This window comes from Lissotriton vulgaris, chromosome 4_1 (assembly GCF_964263255.1).
Source record: "Lissotriton vulgaris chromosome 4_1, aLisVul1.2, whole genome shotgun sequence".
Lineage (NCBI taxonomy): Eukaryota > Metazoa > Chordata > Amphibia > Caudata > Salamandridae > Lissotriton > Lissotriton vulgaris.
The window spans coordinates 1622283507-1622310115 of NC_141691.1; the positions used below are offsets into that span (position 1 = coordinate 1622283507).

Consider the following 26609-nt stretch of genomic DNA (forward strand, 5'->3'; position numbering starts at 1 on the left):
CGAGTCAGGATTTTTTTTATGCTGTTTCCTCTCTGGACATATGCGAACTTGCCTCAGATTCTTCCCACGAGGTGGAATGTTCAGCACTTATATGTTTTTTAATCCATCTCAAATGCCTCCCTTCACAATCATGGAGAGTTTTAGCGGAAAATGTCCTGCAGATTGTACAGTCTTTATGCTGGTGATCTGGGGGTGCAATAATGCACATCTTGTGCAGGTGCCATTTCTTTTGGATTTTTACATACTTAGTCCTTTTTACCCTAAACCAAAGGTAGTGGTGGAAAGAACCTACACCTACAACCTCAGTCATGAATTTTTAAATAGATATTTCAGAAACTTACCTGCTTTGAAGACAGAAAAACTCTGGAATGCCCTCAACATGATGTGCAGCAAAAATCAAAGGTGTGACGACTTAAGGGAGGTAAGGCTGACAACACAAACATTTCACTGGCTAAAGTTTGGTTCTTTTAAAAAAGGCGAATCTGCTAAAATTGGGCAGTATTCTGAGGCCCTCCAGGCAGGCTGTTCCTTGTACTGCTAAGCTAAAGCTACAGAGAAACTGCTCCTTTGATGACACGGAAAGATTCAAGCATGTTAACCTGAGAAAGATTAAATTCTGTTGAAGCTATATTTTTAATGTATTTTGGATTTTTGTTGCCATGGTCTATGTACAAACACTCAAGGTTTGTTAATGCTGCGGGTCTCAATTTCTTGAAGTTGTAAATTCAGCTACATAAGTGTGTGAATTGAGCCATAAAATGCAACCACTAGCTTAGGAGGCACATAGGACAGAGGTCTTCAAACTTATTTGCTCTGAGCCCCGCTAAGCAAAATGTTTTGACATCAGGCCCCCTTCAAAACTTTATGGCAAGATTTAAGGAGCAGATGGGGCTGGGCTGATCGGAGGGGGCCAGGCTTTTAAGGTCATTAAAATAAAACACCACTCATCATCAGTGGGGTGTTGTGAGCCACTCACACTCCTAGGCCCCAATGCAACTGTACTGCTGTACTAATAATAGCTAAGGCACTGAGTACCAGGTTGTCTCCTCTGCCTCTGTCTGTTTCGATATTGGATAAGGGGTGAAAATGTCCCTTTCAGGAACAAAGGTGTTTTCAAATGTTGCCTGCATCTTCGTAGCAATGGTGCCCTCAGGATTATTGCTAGCAAAGAAAATTACCTTGTGCCTCTTTAGTTAAGTGAAACAGTCACAATTGTGATGTATTGCCCCTCTCACACTTCTGGTTTACTAATGTGAAAGTGCCCTTTTAATGGATTTATAACAGTGTTTGCACTAGGTACAGTCTGATTACCTATTATTAAAATGTAATCCTTGAACGCACTTGTTTTATCTTAATTACTAAATATTTTTGTGGAAGCCTTTTTTTTTTCTCTCTATATCTATATATATATCTATATATATATCTATATATATATCTCTATATATATATCTCTATATATATATCTATATATATATATATCTATATATCTATATATATATCTATATATATATCTCTATATATCTATATATAGCTATGGATCTATATATATATATTCTCAACAAGGACTTTATTCTGCGACTATCTTGTCTCAGACATTTTGAGTGATCACTTTAGCCAACTGAGATTATTATGTAAAAGAGTGCCTCTCCCACCATTAGTTTAATTTACATTTGTCACTAAAAAGGTGTGAATTATATTATATGCAATTTCTAAAGGTGGAGAAAAAAAAACTAAATCCGAATATTTTATTCATTTTTGCCACCTCTTTGACCTCATTGAGTTCATGATTGCAATTGTCATGCTTTTTTATGCACTTGAAACACTGCAATTAAATGAAGTAAGCCTGTAAAAGCGACAAATAATCAAAGTTGAGTTTCCAGGTAATCGTCATTTACAAGTACTTGGAGGCATTCGCGCCAACTGGGGAACACAGGCACGGACCCCCCTCCCCCCCCGGGCCAGGGGGGGTGGTGCACCCCACAGTTTGTAGACCTCTGACTTAGGAGATAGTTACCAGAAGGCCAGCTGTCACTGGCTTGGCTTGATATTGTTGCAAGAATTCTCTCGTATGAAAGATCTTGCACGTCTGGAAGGAACAAAGCAGTCAGTAAGAAACTGGTCTTTAAATGATCTGGCAACTAATAGCGGAGTTGGTTGTAGGATGTATGTACCATGATGGATGAGAAGAATCTATACAAGTGGCAAGGTGGCCATTAGGCATGAAATCAGCGTATGAAGAAACAGTGTAATGACAACATCTCTGAAGAATTGGCTTGAAATCCAAATGCCTATCTCCTTATTAAAATGAAAGTGGATCGTGGGAGGGTGTGGCAATATTGGCACGGTGCCCAGTATGCATTCTTGGCATCTTACTGTATTCAGTTTCCAAAGGACCGAACTTGACCAAGTTTAACAAAGTAGTGTGAGGGCTAGTAGACAAGGGGACCAGAAGTGCCGTGATTTAGGTTGCCTTGGAAGCAACCATAAATAAAAACTGTCGGTGGGAGAGCCACAAGCGGTTAAAGTTCACTGCTGCTTGAACCGGCTTCCTCAACATAGGATTTAGATTTTACAGCCTCTATAATGCATGCTGGACCTTTAGCATCTTCCGGTCATTGCTTTTGATTAACAGTACGGCTACAACTGTTTACAAAAACATTATTAATGGAATCAGGCAAAATGGATACCGTCAATACTAGTCTTACCACAACATTAAGTTGACTATGCACAATTTCAGAGTCATCTGAAAAAAGGCTCAACAGTAACTATTATTTTTTCTTTGTACATAAACTACACAACTCCGATTTGTAAAGTCCATGGTTGCGTTACTTTTGACTATAACACTTAAAACTTACCATGATACCACCACTTTGTTTTCTTTGGATTCTTGTTACATGTTCTTACATAAAATGAATTATCAGGAGGCCGCCTCTGAAGGGAAGAAAAATATTAATATTTTATCCTCCATGTACCAAGAAAGGAAACAAAAGATATATAAAACTGTACATCTGCTTTACAGTAGCAAGAGCGACTACAGCACCATCAAAAGGTAGGCAACAGAATTCAATAATAAATGTGCTCAGATGAAGAGGCTCTGGAGTGGCAGATTTCGCAGTGACTTGTAGGAAATATAGTACTAGGTATCAAACTGAGGCACACCGAGTCGGTCACTAATTGCAAAATACAAGACATTAACATATGGGATGTGTTTTAGGTGGAGCTTCCAATGACAACCGGGATCCCCAGGCTTAAATTTAAGTTGCTGACGGTCTTCAACAATAATTCAAGACATATTGACTATTAAAAGGAATGAAAGCAAACACAAGCCCTACGTTTCAAACACAGACATTTTAACCATACAGAGAGTTTCAATGATCTTAAGTGCTCAAATAAATTAATTAGGAATAGCACCTGACTAAATGCATTTACTTTATCAGTGTATTCACACACAAAGTGTCAATGTTGGCCTCTGATGGCTTTATCCAATTCTGTGATATGCCATTTAGAAGGAGACCATATAAATGTAATTCTACACCTGGTCCTATCCAAGGATCCCATTGCTCTGCTTATTGTGTATTTACATTTAAGGCATGCACCTGACGAAGCAGAAAGCGCTTCACTCTTAATGTACTTCATTGTGCATCTTGAATACCAATATTTGCACCGATGTTGGAAAAATGAAAAACACAGATTATTTTTTTTTTTAAACCAAAATTGGCGAATACTTTGCTGCATCACAGTCTAACGCCTCCAGAAACAGGAACCAAGGATACATTGAACAAATGTGGATTGCCTGGTTAATAGCAAACATTTGTAGGTTTTGTGTAAGAATTTATCCGCTTAAGTAGTTACGTTACATTTGCAGTATTGAGCAGATTGTGGCATACCCACTGATTATGAAGTACTGTTTATCTACTGTTTAGCCATAACCTTTCTGTTCTGCATTCATAGCATATAACCATGTCAGTGGAAAGGTGGTGTCTGCCACTTCTCAGAACAGCACAACACTAAACGCTACTAGCTGGCACAAAACACATGGTATCTAATGAGTGGGAGTGTGCTAAAGCAGGTTACCTTCTGCTTCCTGAGCCAATATTTATAGCCACACTGGCTCACTGATATGTGAAACATGGATGCTCATCCACCAAGATCTCAGCAAGAAACAGGTGGAGTGGAAGGTGAAGACATTACAGGCAAGAGGAGATTGTCATCTTGTAATCTCATCTTCTTGTCCACAAAAACGAGTAGGTCTATAGCCTTTTAGAAGTAACTGCCCCTCTAGATTTCAGATTAGCTTTATTCGATTTTTGAATTTAAAATCATAAAAGCAACAACAAATCATAGACAAATACAACAATATTTCATTATATATCAATTTCTAAAACAAGATTAAATTGATAAAGGAGAACAGCTAATCAATAGAAAAACAATGTAAAACAATACCCTATCAGATGGAACACCTCTAAGAAATAGGGGTGATCGTACACACAGTGCTATTAGGTGGGATAGGGGAGGGTCTTATAAGGAATTCTCAAAAAGTGTGTTATTTGGACAAAGGTTCGAATCTGTTAAGAGCTAGGAAGCTAGGGGCACTAGGTACACAGGGTCCCCCACATCAGACGTTATAATTCTTTACTGCTGTTCTTGATGACGGAATAGGTGGGATGCTCGGATAGAAGTCATGTAAATCCCAGATGCGAATTGGGCCATCCCACTCTTTGTGCTTGCAGGATCGTAAAAAAGGGACTATGTTCATGTGCTTGAATTTAATTAGCACCAAATCCCCAGGGATGGTTTTTGGCAGCGCGCCCAGCCACCCCACCCTCCTGACACTTAAAATTCCACCATCTAAGTTAGGTGGCAAGGGTCTGTTGGTCTGTAACCAGGGCATGACCTTATTTAACAGGTCTTGACGTGTTTCATATTTTCCCTGGTTTGCAGGTGGGACCCCAGATACGACTGACACATAAGGGGCGGCTTCAGGGGGCAAGTCAATTCGTAGCATTTTAACTAGTTCGGGTTTGGCCGCAGTATGTTTTATCAGCGGTTGAATTTTGGCCGGTTTGAGGCCTATATCAGGCGACAATGTTTGCGAAGAGGCGTTCTTACGGAAATTTGGTTTAGGTTTTTCCGGAATAGTGAGGGGGCTAGGACAGTTGGATAATACCGGTTTTATACTTGGTGAGATGTGCGTTTTCATTGTTTGTTCAATGCTGGATAACCTGTCCCCCAAATCGTTGATTTTGGTCACCAGTGGTGATATGAGAGATGTTAGCAAATGTTCAAGCTCGGCCAACAAAGATGGTTGAAGGGGTGATGCGCGTTTTTCTATTTTTCCATATACCGTCTCCCCCATCGGTGTAATTGGGTTGGAGGGGAGAAGAGAAGGACAAGTACGTACATTTGGATTTTTGGCTTGCTTCTCTTTAATAGTATCGCCAACGCGAATGTTGAGCCCCCCCGGAGGTGTGTTGGCTAGGGTTTTGTGTTTAATCAAGTGAAGCGGTGGATCCTGCAGGGTGGCGTTTACATCATCTGGACTGGTGTCCATGCTTATAGTAGGCAGTATGTCCGGTATATAATTGGTTCCACATAGTGAGTTCAGATCCTCCCAGAAGGACATAATGAAAACGTAGTATGCCAAAGAAAGTCAAAATATGAAAATAGAAATATCAGTACCTCTTCAGAGGAAATGTCAGATGGGTGGCCCGTCCCGTCCTCCTTTGGCCTCCAGAGGGCCACAGAGGGCCCGCCCTTTGCCCGGGCTTAGCCCGGCTGGTCCCGCGCGCGTCCCGCGAGGCGGGAGGGGCGGCTGCCTCTTATGCGCCTCCGGGCGCTGCTGGGTGATCCGGCGGTTCGGCGCCCCCGGTGGCAGGTAGGGGACGCCGGGAACTGTAGTTTATCCCTTTGCTCTCTCCCCGCTGCGACCGCGATGTCAGGAGCGGCGCCGGCGTGGGGAGAGAGCGAGTGCAGCAGCGGGTGCGTCAAGGATGGGGAGCTGGTCCCCGCAGGTAAGTGCCCCCGTGAAGAAATGGCCCCCGCTCAGCAGCAGGGGCGGCTGCCTCTTATGCGCCTCCGGGCGCTGCTGGGTGATCCGGCGGTTCGGCGCCCCCGGTGGCAGGTAGGGGACGCCGGGAACTGTAGTTTATCCCTTTGCTCTCTCCCCGCTGCGACCGCGATGTCAGGAGCGGCGCCGGCGTGGGGAGAGAGCGAGTGCAGCAGCGGGTGCGTCAAGGATGGGGAGCTGGTCCCCGCAGGTAAGTGCCCCCGTGAAGAAATGGCCCCCTAGATCACGAGACAGGGTGCTTTAATCGAAATGATAGCACTGCCTCATCTGCTCTACTATTTGGTAAATATACTAACCTTTTCTCCCCGCAGAGCGAATTCGGCCACGGTGCGGGTGGGGCTAGGGGGTGGGCTTGCGCTCCCTTACTCATGACTGCTCCATACTGTCATGAGTCACGGGCACCGTGTGCTCATGACAGTGTAGAGCAGGCATGACCCCGCCTACTCACTAATTTGCCTGCACAGGCAGAGAATTAGTGCTGCATAAGCGGAGCGTGGGCGGGCGACAGTTGCATGACGGCTCCACGCCATCATGAGCACGCGCTGCCCGTGGCTCATGACAGCGTGGAGCCGTCATGAGCATGGAAAGGGCAAATTAAATGTACCCAGTCTTTCTTTGGGGAAGCACAATCTCTCATGAGCGGCTTGATTTGGAATGGTGGCAGGAAACCACTTTCTCTCAAACGTATAGTTTCTAACTGGTAGGTGTAGTTTTGCAGCTTGAAACATTTTCTGAACTCCCATGCTGTGCATTATTACGCCATCTAGAGGTTGGGTCCGGAATTGTATTTGTCCTCTTTTTTTCTTCTTAGTGGCGTCGACAAACCACCATTTGTGACGGCAAGCTTCATCTGGAAGCTCCAACCTTAGGTAGCCATCTTCGGATTCTTTTTTTTTCTTTCCTCCTAACCCTTTGTCTCATCTTTCTTAGTGGAGCAGGGTGGGTTCGCTAGTGAGCACAGAAAATTCTTCAAGCTGCAAAACTCCACCACCAGGTAAGAAACTACTTTTTTCAACAATAATCTTTTCTGGATTCACATGCTGTGCATGGATTTTGTAGTTTTTTGTTAGTTCTGTCGTGTCTGGATGGGAGATGAGCGTTGGTTTGTGAATAGATGTTGCAAGACTTTGTTCTACTTGTGCTTCTTTATTCATGCGGATGTCCGTACTCTATAGTATAGTGAACGTGTGCACCAAGACCATGTTACTGCCATGCTAATGTATTGAATTGGAGTATTGGCTAGAAAGGAGATTGTTGCTCCTTTCTTTCTTGCTGAGTCAACCTGTGGAGCTCTTTGTAATGTTTGTCCTGTTTGCTTGTGGCACAAGTGTATGGCTTGTGCAATTCATCTTGCAATTGTGTTTTTGGTTAATGGCCTTCCCAGAAAACGGTTTGAAAAAGATGCAAAGCGTTGCTTTGTCTTCCTGCATTCTTTTGTCTTTTCAAAGTAAAACAGGACTGCTCTTCTAGCGTCAAGAGTGTGCAATGCCCTTTCTGCTTGCATATTCGGATTCTGGAAGAAATTTTGTATTTGTATGGATTGGTTAATGTGGAATCGTGATACCACCTTTGGCATGAAGTGTGGATCTGTTCTCATGATGATTCTGTCATTACGTATTTGGAAGTAGGGTTCCTGCAATGTTAGTGCCTGCAACTCACTACCTCTACGTAGTCATGTTATTACTACTAAAAAGGCAGTCTTCAGTGTGAGCATCTGTGGCGTTGCCTTCTGTAGTGGGTCAAATGGTGCTTTCATCAGCTGAGCGAGTACTATATTTAGGTTCCATGTGGGTGCTGGCACTGTCTTGGGTGGGGCGATTATTTTTGCCTCTTCTAGGAACCTTCTGACCACATGAGAAGTAAAGAAACTCTTCCCTGTGTGTTCTCTTGTATGCTACAATTGCCGCTAAGTGAAGCTTCAGTAATGTGTAGGTTAGTTTACTATGTAGTAGATGTGTTCAGTACTTCAGAATGGTCTTTCCCTTTGTGATCTTTTGGGAAAGCCCTTCTTTGAGGCACCATAGAGAGTATCTTTTCCATTTCTCTGTGTAACATTGCCTCGTGGTCAGCTTTCTTGCTTCCTTTAGAACTGCCATTGTGCTTTCTGGTAGTTTTAGGTGCGCAAATTCTATGTACTCAGGAGCCATGCTTCAAGGCTCAGGATTTCTGGTTCTGGGTGGAGCACTCTTCCTTCTTGCATGGTTAGCAAGTCTAGTCTGTTTGGCAATTTGTGAATTGACCCTTGAGCTATCTCCATTATCTCTGAGAACCAGGTCTCTCTCCGCCATTTTGGGGCAATGACAATCATGGTCATGTGGCTGATTTTGCATTTGTTGATTACTCTGTGTAGTAGTGGTATCGGGGGAGAAGCGTAAGCAAATATCCCGGAACAGCTTATCCATAGCGCATTCTCTAAAGGCTGTTTGCATGGTTGCCTGGATGCAAAGCATTTGCAGGTGTTGCAAAGAGGTCCACCTCCTGAGTTCCCCATCTTCTGAATACTTTGTTGAGTTCGTACTGATTTATTCCCCACTCGTGGCACGATGAGGCTTGTCTGCTCAGCCTGTCCGCTTCCAGATTGTCCTTCCCTGGTAGGTGGATTGCTATAAAGTCTATGTTCCATGGGATTGCCCACCTCCAGATTTGCAGACCTATAGCTGACAGTCCCAGCGAATGGGTTTGTTGATGTAAAACATGGGAGTTGTGTAGTCAGTTTGTATCAGAATTGTTTTTCTGTGTAGCTGCCTTTGAAAGGCTTTTAAGCCTAGGAACACTGTTTTCAGTTCCAGAATGTTTATGTGCTGTAGAGCTTCTTGCTGTGTCCACAGTCCTCTCACTTTGAGACTGTTCATGTTAGCATCCCATATGTGAGTAATCTGTCGTTATGGTCACTGTTGGAGGTGGTTGGGTGTGATTCCTCCCTTGTTTATGTTCTTCTTGTTCCACCATGCTATTTCTTGCTGTATTTTCTGTGTAACAACCACTAGATCTCCCCAAATGCCTGTTGCCTATGACTATTGTGCGTGAAGAAATTCTTGGAATGGTCTCATGTGTAGCCGAATATTTGGGACTAAGTGAAAGCATGATGCCATCATTCCCATTAGTTTCACAACTGTCTTAACTGTCAAGAGCTTGCGCCTTCCGGTAAAGCGGTGTCTTTTTCAGAATGGCTATTGTACGTTTTTCGTTTGGGAAAATGTTCCCAAGCACTGTATTTATCCTAGCTCCTATGAACAGTTTTCTTGTTGTGGCTCTGTAGAGGAGTTTTCCCAATGTATAGAAAAAACGAGCTTGGCCTATGTGTTTATTACTTGGTGTATGTGTGTTTCGCAAAGACTGTACGAGTTTACCCTCACAACCCAGTCATCTAAGTACGGGTATACATGGATCCCCTGTCTTCTTAAGTGTGCGGCCACTGCTGCTAGGCAATTTGTGAAGACACTTGCCGCCGATTTTAGGCCCAATGCCAGCACTTTTATTTGGTAATGAGTGTTGTGGACCACAAATCTCATTAGTCTTTTGGGTTTGCTGTTCATGGGGATGTGCAAATATGCATCCTTCAAGTCTAACTTCGCCACGTAGTCTCCTTCTTGCAATTGAGGTATTACCTCTTGCAGGGTGGTCATTTTGAACTTTTGCTTTTTTACAAATATGTTGAGGAATCGGAGGTCTAATATAGGGCGTATCGTTCGGTCTATTTTAGGAATTAGCAAGTACGTAGAGTAAATTTCTTTAGCTCTTTGTATGGTAAATGCTATATTACTTCTTACTCTTGTACCTCTTGGAGTAACGGATCTGTTTCTCCTTGGAGTGTACCTTCCGTTTTGGTCTTTTGTTTGGAGGGGTTTTGACTAGTTCTCTGCAAAACCTGTGTGGTATTATGTTTAAGATCCATTTGTGTAAAGTGATCTTTTTCCATTCTGCAAGGAAGTCCCTTCAATCTTCCCACTACTACTGCAGAATGTTGTGTGAAATATTGGTTTATTTTTTTGTATTTTTGTCTTTGTGTGCACCCGGTGTGTAGTTCTTAGAGGGAGCGTTACTGCCTGAATGCAGCCACTTCGATGTTGAGGGTGCTTCTTTTGTGGAAGGCCTCTTCGCCGGGGGCGTCCTCAAAAGGATTTTTTTCCCTGTTGGTATTACCAACTTTGTTGCTGTCCCTGTTAATGGCGGTGTCCTCCTTGGAAACCTTGTTGGTATGCCTGATGGGAGGTAGTGGGGTGATGGTTACCTCTACCTGCTGATATTCTTCCAGAGCCGGTGCCTCGACGTATTATGCCTCAGAAATGTAGTGCCCCATAGATCTTGCGGCTTCATTGTCCTTTTTCAGTTTGTTAAGCGTGCCATCCATAGCGCTTCCAAAAAGCTGCTCCCCATTACAAGGTGAATTCAACATGCTGTTTTTGCACCTCTGGTTTGAATACTGAGAGCCGCAGCCATACGTGTCTCCTTTCCGTGATGCCCATCATCGGTCTGCTTGATGTTTTTGCGGTATCTAGGGCTCATTTTAAGCACAAATTAGCAATGTTTTGCCTTCTTCTAGCAGGTGGCCTGCCCTTTTCGGTTATTGCTCAGGTAGCCGTTTCAAAAAATCTCCCAGCTCCTCCCAGTGCTGGTATGCATGTCTGTTTAGTAAGGCATTGGAATTGGCGATGCGTCATTTGTTCTCTGCACTTCTTTCATCCTTTCCCCCCAAAGAGTCCATTCTTTTGCTTTCTTTATCTGGTCGTGGACCCGTCGTGGTCTGCACATTATCCCTTTTCCTGGTAGTGGCTGTTATGATGGAGTCAGCGGTAACTGAAGCTTTGATGTAAAATGGGTACTTAAAGGAATGTTTATACTTCTTCTCTCCCCTAGGTGTGACTGCCTTACACATGGCAGGTCCCTTACATATCTCCTTTCCCTGGTCTAGCACACTTGGTAGCATTGAAAGAAATTGGCTTATTGACTGTGTAGGCATTAATGTCTCGAGTAAGATACACAATTGAGGCTTTAATTCTTCGAGTTGCACCCCTTAGGTCTCTGCTGTTGCGACGCCACTGCGGTCGAGTGCTTCGACACCGATGCTCCCTTCGGGGCCTTGAGTCAGTCTTACGTGACTCGTGTGGTGTTTTTGAGTCCAACGGTTGCCTTACATCTTTCGAAGTGTTCTTTTCGACCTCCACGACCTAGATGTCGATATCTGCGTCGCCCTCTGGCACTTCCGGGACATTGTGCTAGTCGTTGCTGGAGAGGCCCAGGTTTCTCATCGATGGTGCCGCACTCTGGCCTTGCATGTTGTAGTTCGCTCTTCTCGGTCGCCCTCTTACTCTCAACCTCTTCAGGGCAAACGCTGAGCACGCATTGCAGTCTTCACTTCGATGATCGACTGGTAAGCAGAGATTGCAGACAGGATGCTGGTCCTTCTGGGCGTACTTATGGTGGCAATTAAGGCAAAACTCGAATGGTGTCTTGTCCATTACCACGTACAGAAAGCCCCCTGTACACACATTTCCTGTTCGGCGTCAACTAAGTTTTAATTTTCCTTCTCGGCATCTTCTGGCACCTCAATTTGATATGCAGTACCTTTATTTATTGTCTTTTGAAAATGTTCGCTCTTTTTCGGTTATTTCCATTGATTCTTCACTCCAAATTCCTGGAGCTCCTTCCTTAACAATCCAGACTCAACAGCAGAAAAAAAGAATCTGAAGATGGCGACCAAAGGTTTTTTTTGTCCTGATGAAGCGCCCCGGATCCCTAAGATCAACACAGGCACAAAACATGTTGACACATTTATTGAGGGGTGACCACTACTAGGTCCAATTCTTGAGACAGTAATCAGAGCTGTTACTTGTTCTCGTACTTGTTTACTACTCTGGTTCCTTCAAAACCCAGAGGTAGCTCCATCCCAACATAGGTTTTTTACCCCCGGAAGGGTATTCCCTTCAAAGTTTTGCGTTGGAAACTCCCTTACTTGCACATTATACCCCACATCACAACCCACCTCACTTGCACTCATCTATACGTCAACCTCAAAAAAGATCTCCGCTATAGTGACTCTTCGGGGGACCCGTTGGGCATTGCAGTGCCGGCCCAAAGAGAAGCACCGCCCAATGATGAAGCATGACATCCTCTAGCGGATGTGTGAGGGCAACATAAACAGTCCCATTGAGTGTGCACTCATTACCTCGGCACAGGCAATCTCCACACTCTGAGAAATCGTGCCTCTCTTATTTTCTAGTTTTACCAAGGAACACCAGCCCTATCAATGAATTATGTAATTGCTACTAGGAGCATGGGCTTCTGGACCTCTTGAACCATCCTGTTCCCCTGAAACCTTTCCCTTCTGAAGGGGTTTCTTATTTGAAACATACTAAATCTCTATACCATGAAATTGGATAATAGTTAACTGTGATTAAGGATGCCTGAGGTAAATAATAAAACACTATATAAAAAATCTATTATCATATGAAGAGTAGATGTGATCAGGTCTGCTGGTCTTTAGGAGCAAACCCCTACAGCTTTACATTTAGTTGGGGGAAGTGGCCATTTACAAATCCTATGTTCACATGCATATTAGCAAAGTGTAATGTCTTTGGAAAGGCCATTTACAATTCAGCTGTCACCTCAATTGGGGCAGGGTCCTTACAGTTGGGAAACCTTCAAATGGCACCTTAAAATCCCTTTCAGTTACAGGATAACAAAAGGCTTGCTTCTAGGTCCCACCATCAAGGTCAGGCATATGGGATTGAAGTATCTGTTTAATTGGGGTATCAAGTTAATTTATCCAAGAAGAACAGATTTGGTTCCTTAACTTACCCGCAGCCCCAGTACTGAAGTAGGTCTTCACTGCTAGTAGGTAGCCACAAAAGCATCTGTCCACTCACCCTCCCTGCAGAACTGAACTGCTGCTTAAACTATTACATTCTTCACTTAACCGCTACATACTAAATGTAACATTCCTCATGTGCATCTGCTTCACTCGTGGCAATCTGCTTAGGGTCAAGGACAACAAAAAATCTAATGCTTGTTGTGTTCCCATGACATGTATGCTCGGCCCACTGCAGCATAAACCCAGAGTTTGCCAGGTTACAGTAACCACAGTATATTTGAAGAAAAGAGAACTGTCTGCTACAAATGCAAAAGGTGCATCCCCAAGTATAAGATGCTCAAAATGGTACATATGGTATATTAATGTAAAGCTTTTACTGTCGGGGTCCACTGTAAGCAAATATATTGTATTGTATGTTCGCCATATTCCTGAAAAGGGCTGTACTATTATAACATGTATATTTATTTGTAACACTTAATTTGTAATTATTGCCAATGTCCCCATAATGCTCATTTATTACATGCCAATAGAGGAGGTGGAACGGAGCAAGAGTGGTGGTTTGCTGTAAAAGAGAAAAAAATACTCCAAAATAATTGAAACTTTAGGGAAAAACACCAAATTTGACAAAGAAAAGGCCAAGAGGGTTGCAGACAGTTTTGCTGAACTATTGTACAATTTGCATTGAACTATGAAATGTATACAAAAGAATATGTGAAACTTGGGGAAAAACACCACGTTTCCCATTTTGGTAAATTATAGTAAAGCTTTTAAGACAACTCAAAGGCATCATTTTATAAACAGGTTTGATGCACATCAACACGTAAATAATGGAGGAGTAATGTATAGCTTTCTAGGCAAATAAATGTATCATGGGTGCCGTAATTAAAGGAAGTGACAAAGAAGCACTAGACAGTCCATGCAGAGTTTAGGAATTCACAAACGTTTCCAGGAGTGTGCCTGGAAATCTTCACCAGGTGCAGGTTTCAAAGCATATCCCTAGCAAACACTTGCGAAGTGCATTTTACTCGAGTAATTCTACAACCATATATTTTTCTTCATGTGAAAAGAGAAAATCTGATGACTGAGTGCAAATTCCTTTTTAAAGCGAGTTTTCCCGACAAAAAACATTTAACTCCTGCCCTTTGTCATGGGTACATTTCCAACATTTTCCAGAGTGGAGAAGGATTGGGGAGAAATTGGAGAATACCCTTAAACATTTAAGTTTTGGGGTGAGCACAAACTCACTTAGCATTCCAGCACTGAAACTGTAACTTCCCAGCACCTACCAGCAGTGAATAGATTTATAGATTTGCTCACATGATATTCTTTATGTGAGCAACTACTTTTAGGTCAGTAAAAAAAAAACCTTTACACATATAAGCTAAGTTTACATGTATAGGAATTGGGCCCACAACATTTGACGAGACCTTGCAGAGATAATTAACTTGCAAAAGGTAACTGTCCCACCATTCATCAAGAGGTTGGCAATCAAGGACACTGAGGCACAGTGACATTAAGTAAATGGACTAAGATTTACACAAACAAAATTCGAGTGAATGCTTGAAATGAAAGTGTCACAGCAATTCACGAGACGCTTTCTCAAAAAGTAAAGTAAGAACAAGAGCAATAGAATAATTAGATCAATCTACTCTGAATTCTGTTGTAATTTCAACTCTGGCACAATGCAAGTGCTCGCATATGCAGTGCCGTACCATGATCAGAGAGCTGTCTTAATCCGAGTCATTCATATAAACAGCTTTTGCACCGCAGAAACACACACATCAATATTTAAAGACTTGACATACACCGACCGCTAGTATATTTAGAGTCTAGTACAATCAACAAGGTGGCATAATCAGCGAGACAATGGGAACGCTGTTATAATTTGTTACCTCATAGCACAAATGGAACAAGTGTGTTTAACAAGAAAAGTAGATTACTGAAGCATCTCACACCTTGGAGTAGTGGATATGAAAACAAGTTACTTACCTGTAACTTTGGTTCCCCAGTATTGGTAACTTCCATAGATTCCCATGCTTTGTATCATTCCCCGTCGTCGGAATGGGAGTCTCGGTAATAAAAAATACCATAGTAGTAGGTACTAAAGAGAAAGGAAAGGCCTAGGCCTCATTCCCTTTTGTAGCATATCAGCCTCTTTTTGTAAAAGAGACCAAACTTTAGGCATCAGCCAATCAGAAGAGCCTCACCCCTGGAACCTTCCTGAAGGAACCTCAGAGCCTCAGATTTTCGTAGCCGTTGTGTGCTAGACACCATACTTGCTGAAGGCTGAGCTTTCCCCTGGGAGGTGGGTGGGCGCATGGGAATCTATGAAAGTTACCAATACTGGGGAACCAAAGTTACAGGTAAGTAACTTGTTTTCTTGCCCCAGTATTGGAACTTTCATAGATTCCCATGCTTTGTATCAGAATAGCAAGCAGTAAAACATCATAAACACATTTTGTAAATAAGTACCTTATAACATTAAAAATGAAAGCACAAAATGTGTTACCAATGGAAGGTGGGATAGAAAGGAAAGCTCACCAATCACTTGAAGAGGTTCCTCAAGACAGCCTGGCCCACCGCCGCCTCATCCTGCTGCAATGACTAAGCAGTAATGCTTAGTGAACGTGTGCACGCTGCTCCAGGTAGCAGCCCTGCAAATGTCCTTTATATGAACCCCCGCAAAGAGGGCTGTTGAGGATGCCACTGATCTCGTTGAGTGAGCACGGATCCTGCCCACCAGAGGTTTTCCTGCTATGTTGTGGCAATGCAGAATAGCACTCGAAATCCATCTTGAGATCCCCTGTTTGGACAGAGGGAGACCTTTGTTTGGACCACCAAAGGCAATGAACAATTGCGAAGTCTTTCTAAATTCCTTGGTACGGTCCAAGTAAAATTTTAGACATCGTTGTAAATCCAGAGTGTGCAATGTCTTCTCCGCTGGAGTGACTGGGTTTGGAAAAAATGTCTTTAGAATCACTGGTTCATTTAAGTGAAAGTCTGTAGGAACTTTAGGAATGAATCTTGGGTTCGTCCGCAAGATGACCGTGTTCCTTTTGAACTGTAAAAACGGCTCTTGGATAGTAGGGCCTGCAACTCCCCCACTCGCCTAGCCGAGGTGAGGGCTAAGAGTAGAGCCAATTTCCATGACAAGTATTTCAAGTCTGAGCGGTGAATCGGCTCAAATGGTTCCTTCATCAGTTGAGCCAGGACCAAGTTTAAATGTCAAGTTGGAGGAGGAGGTCTCACTGGTGGATAGACCCTGAACAGGCCTTTGAGGAATTGCTTGACAATTCTTGAAGACCATAATGAAGGACCAGAGTCAGATCTCCTGAATCTTGAAATTGCCGCCAAATGGACCTTGATCGTGGAATGGGTCAGATTAGACTTTGCTAGCGAGAGTAGATAAGGCAGGATTTGATGAGGTTTCGAAGTAAAAGGATCAACCTTTTCCTTTTTACACCAAATACAAAACCTTTTCCATTTTAATCTGTATGTCTTGTTTGTTGAAGGTGCTCTTGCCTGGGAATGGATGTCCTTGATCTCCTTGGAAAGAGGGACATTCATGAATTCTCGCTGGTCAGGAGCCATGCAGTCAGGTGTAATGATCTTGGGTCTGGATGCCAAACCTGTCCTCCGGACATTGTCAGATGATCCGGAACCTCCTCCAGCAGCAATGGAGGAACTAGCGACAGCAGATGTAGTTCTGTATACCAAAATTGTCTCGGCCATGCTGGGGCTATTAGGATTATCTTGCATGGTTCGGTCTTCATCTTCCTGATGAGGCGTGGAATCAGGGGAATTGGTGGAAACGCATAAAGAAACCTCCCCGTCCAGGCTATCGACAGGGCATTGCCCAATGAGCCTTGATGGTGGAACCTGCTGGCGTATGACCGGCATTTTTTGTTGGTTGGCGTTGCAAATAGGTCCACCTCCGGTGTGCCCCATGTCTGAAATAGTAGATCCAGAACCTGCTGTTTTAGTTCCCACTCGTGACTGACTGAGGATAACCTGCTCAGTCTGTCGGCGCCTTCGTTCAGCACTCCTGGTAAGTGCTCCGCCTTTAGTGAAATTCTCTGAAGAATTGACCATTCCCATATCGGTTGAGCTTCTCGCGACAAGAGGAGTGATCTCGTTCCTCCTTCTTTGTTCACATAATACATAGCTGTGGTGTTGTCCGTCCTGATGAGCACTTGTGAACCCTGGAGTCGCGGAAGAAAGGCTTGAAGAGCTAGCCTGATCACTCTCGGCTCCAATAGATTGCTATGCAGTTTTTGCTCGCAAGGAGACCAATGGCCGCTGACCTGCAGATCCTGCATCACTGCTCCCCATCCCTCCAATGACGCATCCGTCGTTAGTATTTGAGGCGATGGTACGCTTGCGAAGGATAGACCTTGGCACAAATTGTCTTGATGTGACCACCAAATCACTGCTTCCTTCATCTCCCGAGTGACAACCACCTTGTCGATCGATCCGTGCACTTGTTTCCATTGGAGGTCCAGTTGTTTCTGCAGGGGACGCATCCGCAGTCTGCAGTGTGGAATTAAGGGAATACATGATGACATCACCCCTAGCAGCGACTTGTAGCTGCGTACAGAAAGACACCTTCTTTCCCGAAGGTTTCGTGCCAACCGTTGTAGTTTCTCTATCCTCTCTTGAGTAGGAAACGCCCTCGAGAGCCTTGAATCTAACACTGCTCCTAGGAACCGTGCTCTTCTTGAGGGCATCAGCGTGGATTTTTCTCTGTTCAAAGTGAGCCCCAGATTCTGGAACAGATTGGTGCAAGCCTGGACAGCGTCCTGCGCTAACCTTCTGGACGGGGCCTTCAGTAACCAATCGTCCAGATAAGGGAAGACCTGGAAGTGGTTCTTTCGCAGAAATGCTGCCACCGGTGCCAGCACCTTCGTGAAAATCCTTGGGGCAGAGCGAAGACCGAACGGCAGAACTCTGAACTGAAAATGGCTCTTGGCTACTGTGAAGCGTAGAAACCTTCTGTGTGCTGGGTGAATCGGGACATGGAAGTACGCGTCCTCCAGATCGAGCGTGGCCATGAAATCCCCCGGGCTGACCATCTTCAATATGTCCTGTAGGGATACCATCCGGAAGGATAGGGAGACGAGATAGGTATTTAGCTCCCTGAGGTCCAGGATGGGGTGCCATTTTTCCAGCGTCTTTCTCACCAGGAAGAACCTGGAATAGAAACCTTGGCCCTGTTCTTTGGAGGGGACCGGCTCTATTGCCCCTTTGTGGAGCATTTGTTGTACCTCGAGCCTTAGGAGACGCAGATGTTTCGATGGAATGGCTGCCGGGGGGGCTGGGTGGAGGGACTTCCATAAATTTCAAAGTATGTCCTCGTTTTATGATGTTGAGCACCCAACGGTCCGATGTTATTTTGGACCAATTTTGAAGGAATTTTGACACCCTGCCTCCAACTGATGATTTCCTGGAGGAGGGAACAGTAGGCAGAGCCAGGAGGCCGCTATTGGCGCTTGGACGTGTCCCGTCCACGGGCAGCCTGCTTGCCCTTGTTGTAAGGCCTCGAGTAACCCGAAGATTGGCCCTGTCTTTGCTGGTATGACTGGCGGTTTTGGTGGTATCCTGAGCTGTTTGAAGAATAGCGTTGCTGCTGTTGTTGGTATGAACCTCTATAACCACCTCCTCTGCCTCTCGAACCTCTGAAAGGAGATTTGCGATACTGGAGGGTTCCTAGCGACCTGGCTGTTTGTGTCCTTTTTGATCTCTTGAAGAGTATCATCTATCAATTTCCCGAATAGGGCCTCGCCATCGAAGGGCAGATCAAGGACCTTGTTCTGAATTTCCGGTCTAAACCAAGTTGCCTTCAGCCACCCTTGGCGTCTTAATACTGCCACTCCTGCCAACGCCCGAAAGGACGTTGTGGCAATGTCCATGGCACAGTCTATAATTTCCATAGAGACCGCCTCACCCTCTTGTAAAGTCTTCTTTGCTTCCGCCACTGACTCCGGTGGAAGCTGTTCCAGATATGGAGCTATATCACACCATAATTGGCGATCATATCGTCCTAATATCGCCAAAGCATTGGCGGCACGTACTAGCAGGCTAGCTATCGATGAAAACCGCTTGCCCGTGTTATCAAGTCGTCGTCCATCCTTGTCAGGAGGGGCCGTTAAGGGAGCAGAGGGGTTCCGCGACTTCCTCTGTGCTGCCTGTGAGATGACAGAGTCAGGTTTTGGATGGCCCGTTAGCGCTGCAGGTCCATCATCTGGTGCTTTATACTTTTTATCCAGACGCGGTAGCACAGGGACCACCGTCGCTGGGTTTTTCATAGCTTTCAAACCTTCCTCCCACAAATGATCCACAATTGGAATCGACCTTGTTGTCTTGCGGTGTGTTTCTTTGAAATCATATAAGAAACAGTCCGTGGTTTGAGCGGGCATTACCAGTTTAAATCTCCCAGCTGCACGTTCCATCAGCTGGTGAAAACTGCCGATGTCAGCAGGAGGTGAATCTCCCAAGTCTTGATGAGGCGAAGCTTGGTCTGGGATGATGTAGTCATTATAATCATCCCCATCATGATCAGATTCTTGGTTACCATCGAATGATTCATCATCATCATCCCCATCCGGGTCATCGGCTGGTTCTGACGTAGCCTGAGGCACTGGCCGCTGAGGTTGAGGTGGCGTCTGTATCGGAAGTACCGGAGCGACTACAGATGAGGGGTTCCTCACTGGTGTCGAAGGAGCAGACCTACGTGGTGTTGGTCTTTCTGCTTTTGACTTATAGTCTTGCAGCATCTTGTGGAGGTCATGCAGGAATGTTGTAGGAACCGAAATCATGTCTTGTGGCTCATAGCTCTTAGAGGGGGCCATTTGATGATATTCTCCTTCCCCTTGGTCATATGCCCCTTCCGAATCTGTCTCTTGACTTGATTAGTAGCTGAGACGGGCTATTGGCATATTCAAAAGCATCCTGTCAGTCTTCCTCAGATTCTTCCTGGTCCAACAACAAAGTTGGCGGTAAAGAGGTCACCCTTCTCGGGGATGTCATCTCAGGAGTGATTCTCGTTAAAGAAACCGTCACTCGTCTCTCCGTAGCCAGTATCGTCAATGGTTCCGTCGACGCCGGAGATATCCTCGTCGACGATATTGGAATTACAGATGTCGTCGTCGACACCACCGTCGACGAGCCCACCGACGTTGAAGATATTGTCGTCGTCGATGCACTTGTCGACGACACCACCGGCGTCGATACCGTCGTCGGCGCCGTCGTCACTGCCGTCGACGATGATGGTTTCCTCGTCGGCGATGTTAATGAAGCCGTAGACGACGTCTTCGTCGACGAGGTCGTCGGCACACCCTCCGTCGACGATACCTTCTTCGACGACGAAGCTTTTGTCGACGATTCTCCCGCCGACGAGCCCGTCGACGGGATCAATTGGATTTTAGGCTTCATTTTCTTCGTCGACGGAACCACCGTTGACGATGTCTTCGTCGTAGAGGACTTAGAACTCCTCTCTGAAGAATGTGAGGAGGGTTTTTTGAAGGCGGGGTCTGTCTTCTCACCCTTAGGAGGCGAAACCAGTTCTGCCTTATCCTTCCCACTGCGGTGGGGGGAACTTCCTGAACCCCGGCTATCAGACTCTCTGGGGGTCTTTTTTAAAGCCTTTGAGGGGCGTCCAACAGAGGAAGATGGGGAATCTCTACCCCTTTTCGCGGACCTTTTTGAGGAAGCAAATGAAGACGATTCCTCCTCATCACTGGAAACTCCATGTTTCCTCTCCTTCTGCCTCTGTAGCCATGTAAGCAGTCTTCCAGCACGATCTCTCAAGGTCTTGGTGGAGAGAGTGTGGCAAATCTTGCAGTCCTCTGCCTTGTGATCCGGATAAAGGCAGTAAAAGCAATCTTTGTGTTTGTCCTCCTCAACTTTAGACATCCTGATGAAAAGGAGAGATCTCTGAAGTAAACTGAAGAAATCCTGAAGAGAAAACTGTAGAAATCTACTTGAGAGTTGAAAATAGAGCAGAGCTCAATGGAGACTCCCTAGCACAACGTGCGGTAGAAAATCTGAGGCTCCTTCAGGAAGGTTCCAGGGGTGAGGCTCTTCGGATTGGCTGATGCCTAAAGTTTGGTCTCTTTTACAAAAAGAGGCTGATATTCTACAAAAGGGAATGAGGCCTAGGCCTTTCCTTTCTCTTTTGTACCTCCTACTATGGTATTTTTTATTACCGAGACTCCCATTCCGACGACGGGGAATGATACAAAGCATGGGAATCTATGAAAGTTCCAATACTGGGGCAATTTGTTAAATTCCACATCCCTGATGACTGCCTTCCAAAAGCTTCACTATCTCTTGTTGTCAAACCCATGTCTCAATGTACACAAATCTCTAAACTCGTTAAAGAACGCTATATTTTTTCCAGGCAGCAGCAAATCAACATTTTGTTTAACACATTCTTTTTGCAGATCAGCCCAGAGTAAAGCATGTATTCATCGATAGCATTCTCTCGAATCTAGAACAAGACCGTTATTCTTGCCAGTAGGGACTAGCTCGATTAATATTGGAGTGTAATGGGAAAATGTTCCAGGCAGAATATCACATTCCACTGTGTAGTACTCCTAAGGGACAGGAAAAAACAACAACTGAGGATCAAGCATTGAGAGACAGACCAAAGATTGTGTCACTCCATGTACAGAAAGCTTACAGGATTCAGAAATGCACACAAGTAGGCATGAATAAACGTCCCAAATGTATGTGCTTGCATTTTGTTTGAGTGGGGGATTACATTTCAAAAATTGATCCAGAGCTGGACAGGAGTCTTTGTGCAAGGTGTTTCTAAAGTTACGCTTGCGCAGTAAAGGAACTTAGAAATAAACACAGATTATACATAGGTACCTTTAATGCAGATGTGTTGAGATTCTAGAGCTGGAACTCCTTATAACTGCAGTCTGAGATGCCATGTCAGTATTCAAATCAACACTGTGAGCTATGTAACTTAAAATTAAATGTAGAGTCCTCTCACAAAAGAGAACAGTCTGAATTATGTTGCAGATATCTGGAGAGGCAGTATGCATAGGTTATTCGGAATTCAGGTGTTAATATCTTCAGTGCAAGAAAAGTGAAATCTCACCTTTAGGCAATCCTTCCCAGAAATGCTGCAGCTAGGCATGTGATAATACATCTAAGCTGTATGCTGCAAGCAATCATATGGGTAAAGTGTTGCCAATTTTATCTTGAAATGAATACACAGGGTGTTTTTTTGAAAAACAGTAACTGCTGGACATCTGAGCAGCCAGTGTGCTTTTTAGGTTTCGCCTACGCAGCGTGCAAGTGCTGCTTAGGGACCTCTTGAAATCGCTCCGGGCTTTTGTGGAAACTCGTGCATGTTCTGCACTGTTTCCAATGGGCCCACGTGCCTGTGGGGCGTTGCGGGAGTGGGCAGCAGCGCCATCTGTTAGCAATTATCGTGCCCGCTGCTGCTCGCTCCCGTAAGGTAAATGCTGCAGATGCTTGGGGGGCCGCGCTTGTCTTTCAGCGTTTGTTTTCTTCACTTGCAGAAGGGCTGTTCTATTGATACGTACGTTTTCTCCCACTTTCTAAGCATGCGCATTTAGGACCGGCAGGTCTGGGTGTTAACCTTGTAGGGACAGTAGCTGACTTCAGGAAACACTGAGTGTAACCTTGGTGGTGATTTATTAAGTACAAAACTCTCAAATCAACACGCAACAAGACTGGCCCAGCTCTGACTTCTGATCTTGCACTTAATCCCCGAAACTGTTGCTATAACAAGATATTCATTGTGTGGACTTGTGTTTAGTTTACCTTTGGTGGGTGAGCTGAGAAAGTGACTCTGAACCTGTCTAGAACAGCAAATATTTCTTTAAAACTCTGCATAGTGCAAATGAGAGGTTGTTTGGGGAGACCTTTTGGCTGATGTTTTTGCATTGTGCCCGTTACCACTGAGTGGATGGTGTTGAGTTCACACATTTCAGAAAATGGGTCCAGACTCCTTCCCCATCCTACTTTGCTGTAGGGTATCTGGTGCTTGGACAAAGTCTCTCTCGGGGGCAAGGAAGGGGCCGGCCGCTTGCTCAGATTGGATAGCATGTTACTACCCAGAAGCATTGAGAGGGGAGGAGCCAGTGGAACATCTGATTGAAGTGACAAGAATATGCTTCTTCCAGCCTCGGGGACAAATGGTGGCCCTGTTGGCACGGGGGAGTCTAGCTGAACAAACACAGCGTAAGCCGTAACAGGGCAGGGCCTGGATTACAGTTGTGCTGACACACAGGGCTGCGGCCTCAACTTCAGTTGAATGCGAACGTGGAGTCAGGCATATGCTGGTATTGAGAGAGTACTGTAGATTCCAGCCACGTTTTACTAGATATTATGACCGATTGCTCTGAATTCTTTAATGTACTTTACAGACTCACATAGGGCCTGTGAACTTTTAGGCTCAAAAGTACACACATTGTCTTGCTGCCCTTCCACCTGAAATCACTTCTATATCTACGCATGGCAACTTTCGTTTGTGCATAATTGTATTTTCTTTCTTCTGCTAAATATTTAACGTTTCTGTGGCGTATGGTTGGCACATCACATCTCCAAATTTACCTTGCTTGAGCTCTTGCAGATTAGCCATATAACTTTATTTGGCTCTCAACTGTAGATGTAGACGCTTGAACACCAGTTAGAGGTTTTTTTCTGGACATGCTTTAGACATGTTTAGAATTTCAGCGCTTACTGTGTTTTTTTTTTTTTTTTTTTAATCGCATACACTTCTTAGCAAAGCAGGATATTTTGTATAATCCAGTGTTTTTACCATTGCAGCTAGACCTGTGTGGGTGCAGTTCTTCATTTTGGATCAGACCCACGAACTGAAACAGTATTTTCTTGTAGCTGAAGAACAATAATTTCTATATCACGAGCTGAGGAAGAAACGCCCCACTTGTAATCCTAATTTGGAATTTGTGCAAGCAACGAAGCGAGGTTGTGACACCTATGCCTTCATCCAGCAGGTGCTTAAGGCACTGGAGAACACACCCGGAAATAAACGAATTTGTATGCAGGTATTTCAGACGTCCATAATTGTTAAAAAGAGTATGGCTCACAAGAGCCCCTCCTGTATTGTAGCCCTCGGATTAGGATCGTGGGCATCCCATTCACTACAGAGATGAACTTTTAATACCTTTGTGAAGTCGACACACACATACTCGTGTTTATAAGAATTCAAATATAAAGGCACAGCCAACGTGAAGATTGATTTGAGGTAAATAACTAACATGTAAATTTATTAAATGTTGTTTAGGAATAAGCTTAGCAAAAGCACAATGTACTAGTTTGCTTGTAGGAATTACTGTGTTGCAGTGTGCATTGGAAAATAGCAGCCTTTCCATGGTGGGGTATGTTTACACACTTAATGTAAACTTTGCAAGTGTGCAAACTGTTATTTGCCATGAAGCAAACTGCACTCCTCTGTTCTTCCCAACTCATATGCAGCACTCTATTCCCTTTGCTCTCTAACAGTATCTTATCAGTGCTGAGTGTGCTCCCTGGCTCCTGTGCAGTCTAGCCCCTCCTCTCAATAGCTACTATGCAGTCTGTTACCTTTTCTTCACTGGCTCCTGTGCAGTCTCTCCCATCTACTCTCACCGATTTCCGTGTAGCCTCTTCTTTCTGTTGTATTCCCACTGGCTCCTAAGTTCCCTCACACCCTTCTCTATTTTCACTTGCTCGTGGGCAGACTCTTCCCTCCGTTTTGTTCTTGTAGTTTCCTGTGAAGTCTCTTCCCTTTGTGCCCCCCTTGCTCCTGGGCAGTCTCGTCAATTCTTTCTGTTTTCGCTGGCTTCTACACAGCCTACCCCCAAACTTCACTCTCATTGGTTCACATGCAGTATCCCCCCCCCCTACCCTTACTGGAGAGTTGTTCTCTTTCTGCTCTCACTGGCTCCTGAAGAGATGTAGAGAGTCATAGAATAACGATTGACACTTAACAGCACACAGCATAATATGCTGCATGGCTACAGACTTAAAAGGTCCAAAATACGAAAACCTATTGGCGATGCCAATGCTTGTTTTATAAAAATATCAGCCCTTTAATGCTCAAGACTGCCACAGCTGTTCAATAACTATCTTCATCATTTTAAAGCAGGAGGACCCACTCCTCTATCAAGGCTTTTTAAGAGCTGCCGATACCTTTACTCATTGCATGTGGATAGGCGTTTAATCGCCCAGGACTGTGGCAAAAGGTGATAGGGCTTATCACAATACTGGCGCTTATCCCCAGGGTTTTCTCTGGGTTTAGTTGTACGGTAAATGTGGAAGGTTGTTCCTAGAGTTACTTCCACACAGGTTGTGAGTTGCTACACTGGCCAAGTTAATCCACCTACTTAAGGACTGTAGTAAGCACATTTATAGTTTTGAATTTGACACAAAAGCTTGATTATTTAAATAGCTGTAGTTATAATCATCTCATTTTAGCTTGGTGCATGGTCTGAACTTAGTTGCTCTGCTGAGCCAGAACAAAGGTATTGAGTGCCTCGCTCTTAAGAGTTGTATACGCAGAGTAGTGAGATACAAAGCAACAGCACTTTTTCCTACCAGAAAATTCAAGGAAACGGTTTGTGCCTTGGCAGTTGGTGAGGGTTAAAGTGGTCCAAGCAAGGGTGATGGATATGACAGTGTGCGATTCCAAAGTACCAAGACTATACACATACACGTCAAATTCCGAAAGTCTCAAATGTTCTGGTATACTGAACTAGTGAAAGGGAGGGTTGTGCCAGATCCCGGGAGTGTTTAAACAAGGCATTGTAGAATCCTTTTCAGGTGAACAGCAGTAATTTCAGAAAATCTCTAAGGCCTTTCTTAAATATCTCCAAGATCGACCATTTCTTTATTTTAGAACCAGAGCTACAGAATGGGGCAGCATTGGGCGGCATTGGGCCACACCAAAGCTTCAATAACAACTGACAAACTAGATCTATTCACAAACAGAATTGTTGTTCTCCAGTTGTTCGTTGTAAAATAGGCAGTAAGAGTAGCATAAGCGCTTTGATGATCTGGAGAAATGGATCAAACCGACAGACAAACCTTGCATACATTTATGACAGCAGGTGAGAGCAGCAGAGTACCACGCTTCAACATTTTAAAGAGTGTTTTCATCTTTCCTATACACACAAAAAATATGAAAGTGGGGTGGGCAAGATATCCGAGCATGGCCCAAGAAGCAACGTTCTTAATGTGGATTCTGTGGAAACGTCTGCTAGAGATCAACGACTGCATGAGTTTTGGAGGAAGGTTCTCCATATGATAAGCCACAGGGTGTAAAATGTAAATTAAAATGTGTTACAAAGATAATGTGATGGGGTGCAAGAGGAAATCAAATGATAGGACAAGTCATGGTCTCCTCTGCAATAATATTTTGAAACATTAATATGGAATACTGTACCAATAAAGATCAATGACTATTCCCCTACATAGAAGATTGAGAAAACAAATATAGGGATAGTTTTAAAAAAAATGTATTATACATTTGTAGTTATCACCACAATGTCATCATATGCACATCTGAATGAATGTGTTCAGCAGTCGGGGACCATCATATTCATTACAGATGAAGTATGGAAAACGATCAATCAGGCCAGTGCAAATCTACAAGCATGTAGCTGAATCTGGTTACCTTCAGGGAAGGTCAAAAGACAGGCTCCGGCGGTCTCCACACCCCACCAATTATTTCAGCAAAGCCATGTTCTCGCC

The 26609-nt window shown here is 44.3% G+C and overlaps 1 protein-coding gene across 2 annotated transcripts in view; it reads right to left on the reverse strand.

The window, feature by feature from the left end:
* UBE2W (ubiquitin conjugating enzyme E2 W) overlaps positions 1 to 26609 on the reverse strand; it is a 199623-nt gene that overhangs the window by 21258 nt on the left and 151756 nt on the right. For both annotated transcript variants that reach the window (XM_086965888.1, XM_086965887.1), the window contains exon 5: positions 2856 to 2931. In XM_086965888.1, coding sequence (XP_086822014.1) covers positions 2856 to 2931 — 76 coding nt within the window. The remainder of the gene's footprint in view (positions 1 to 2855; positions 2932 to 26609) is intronic.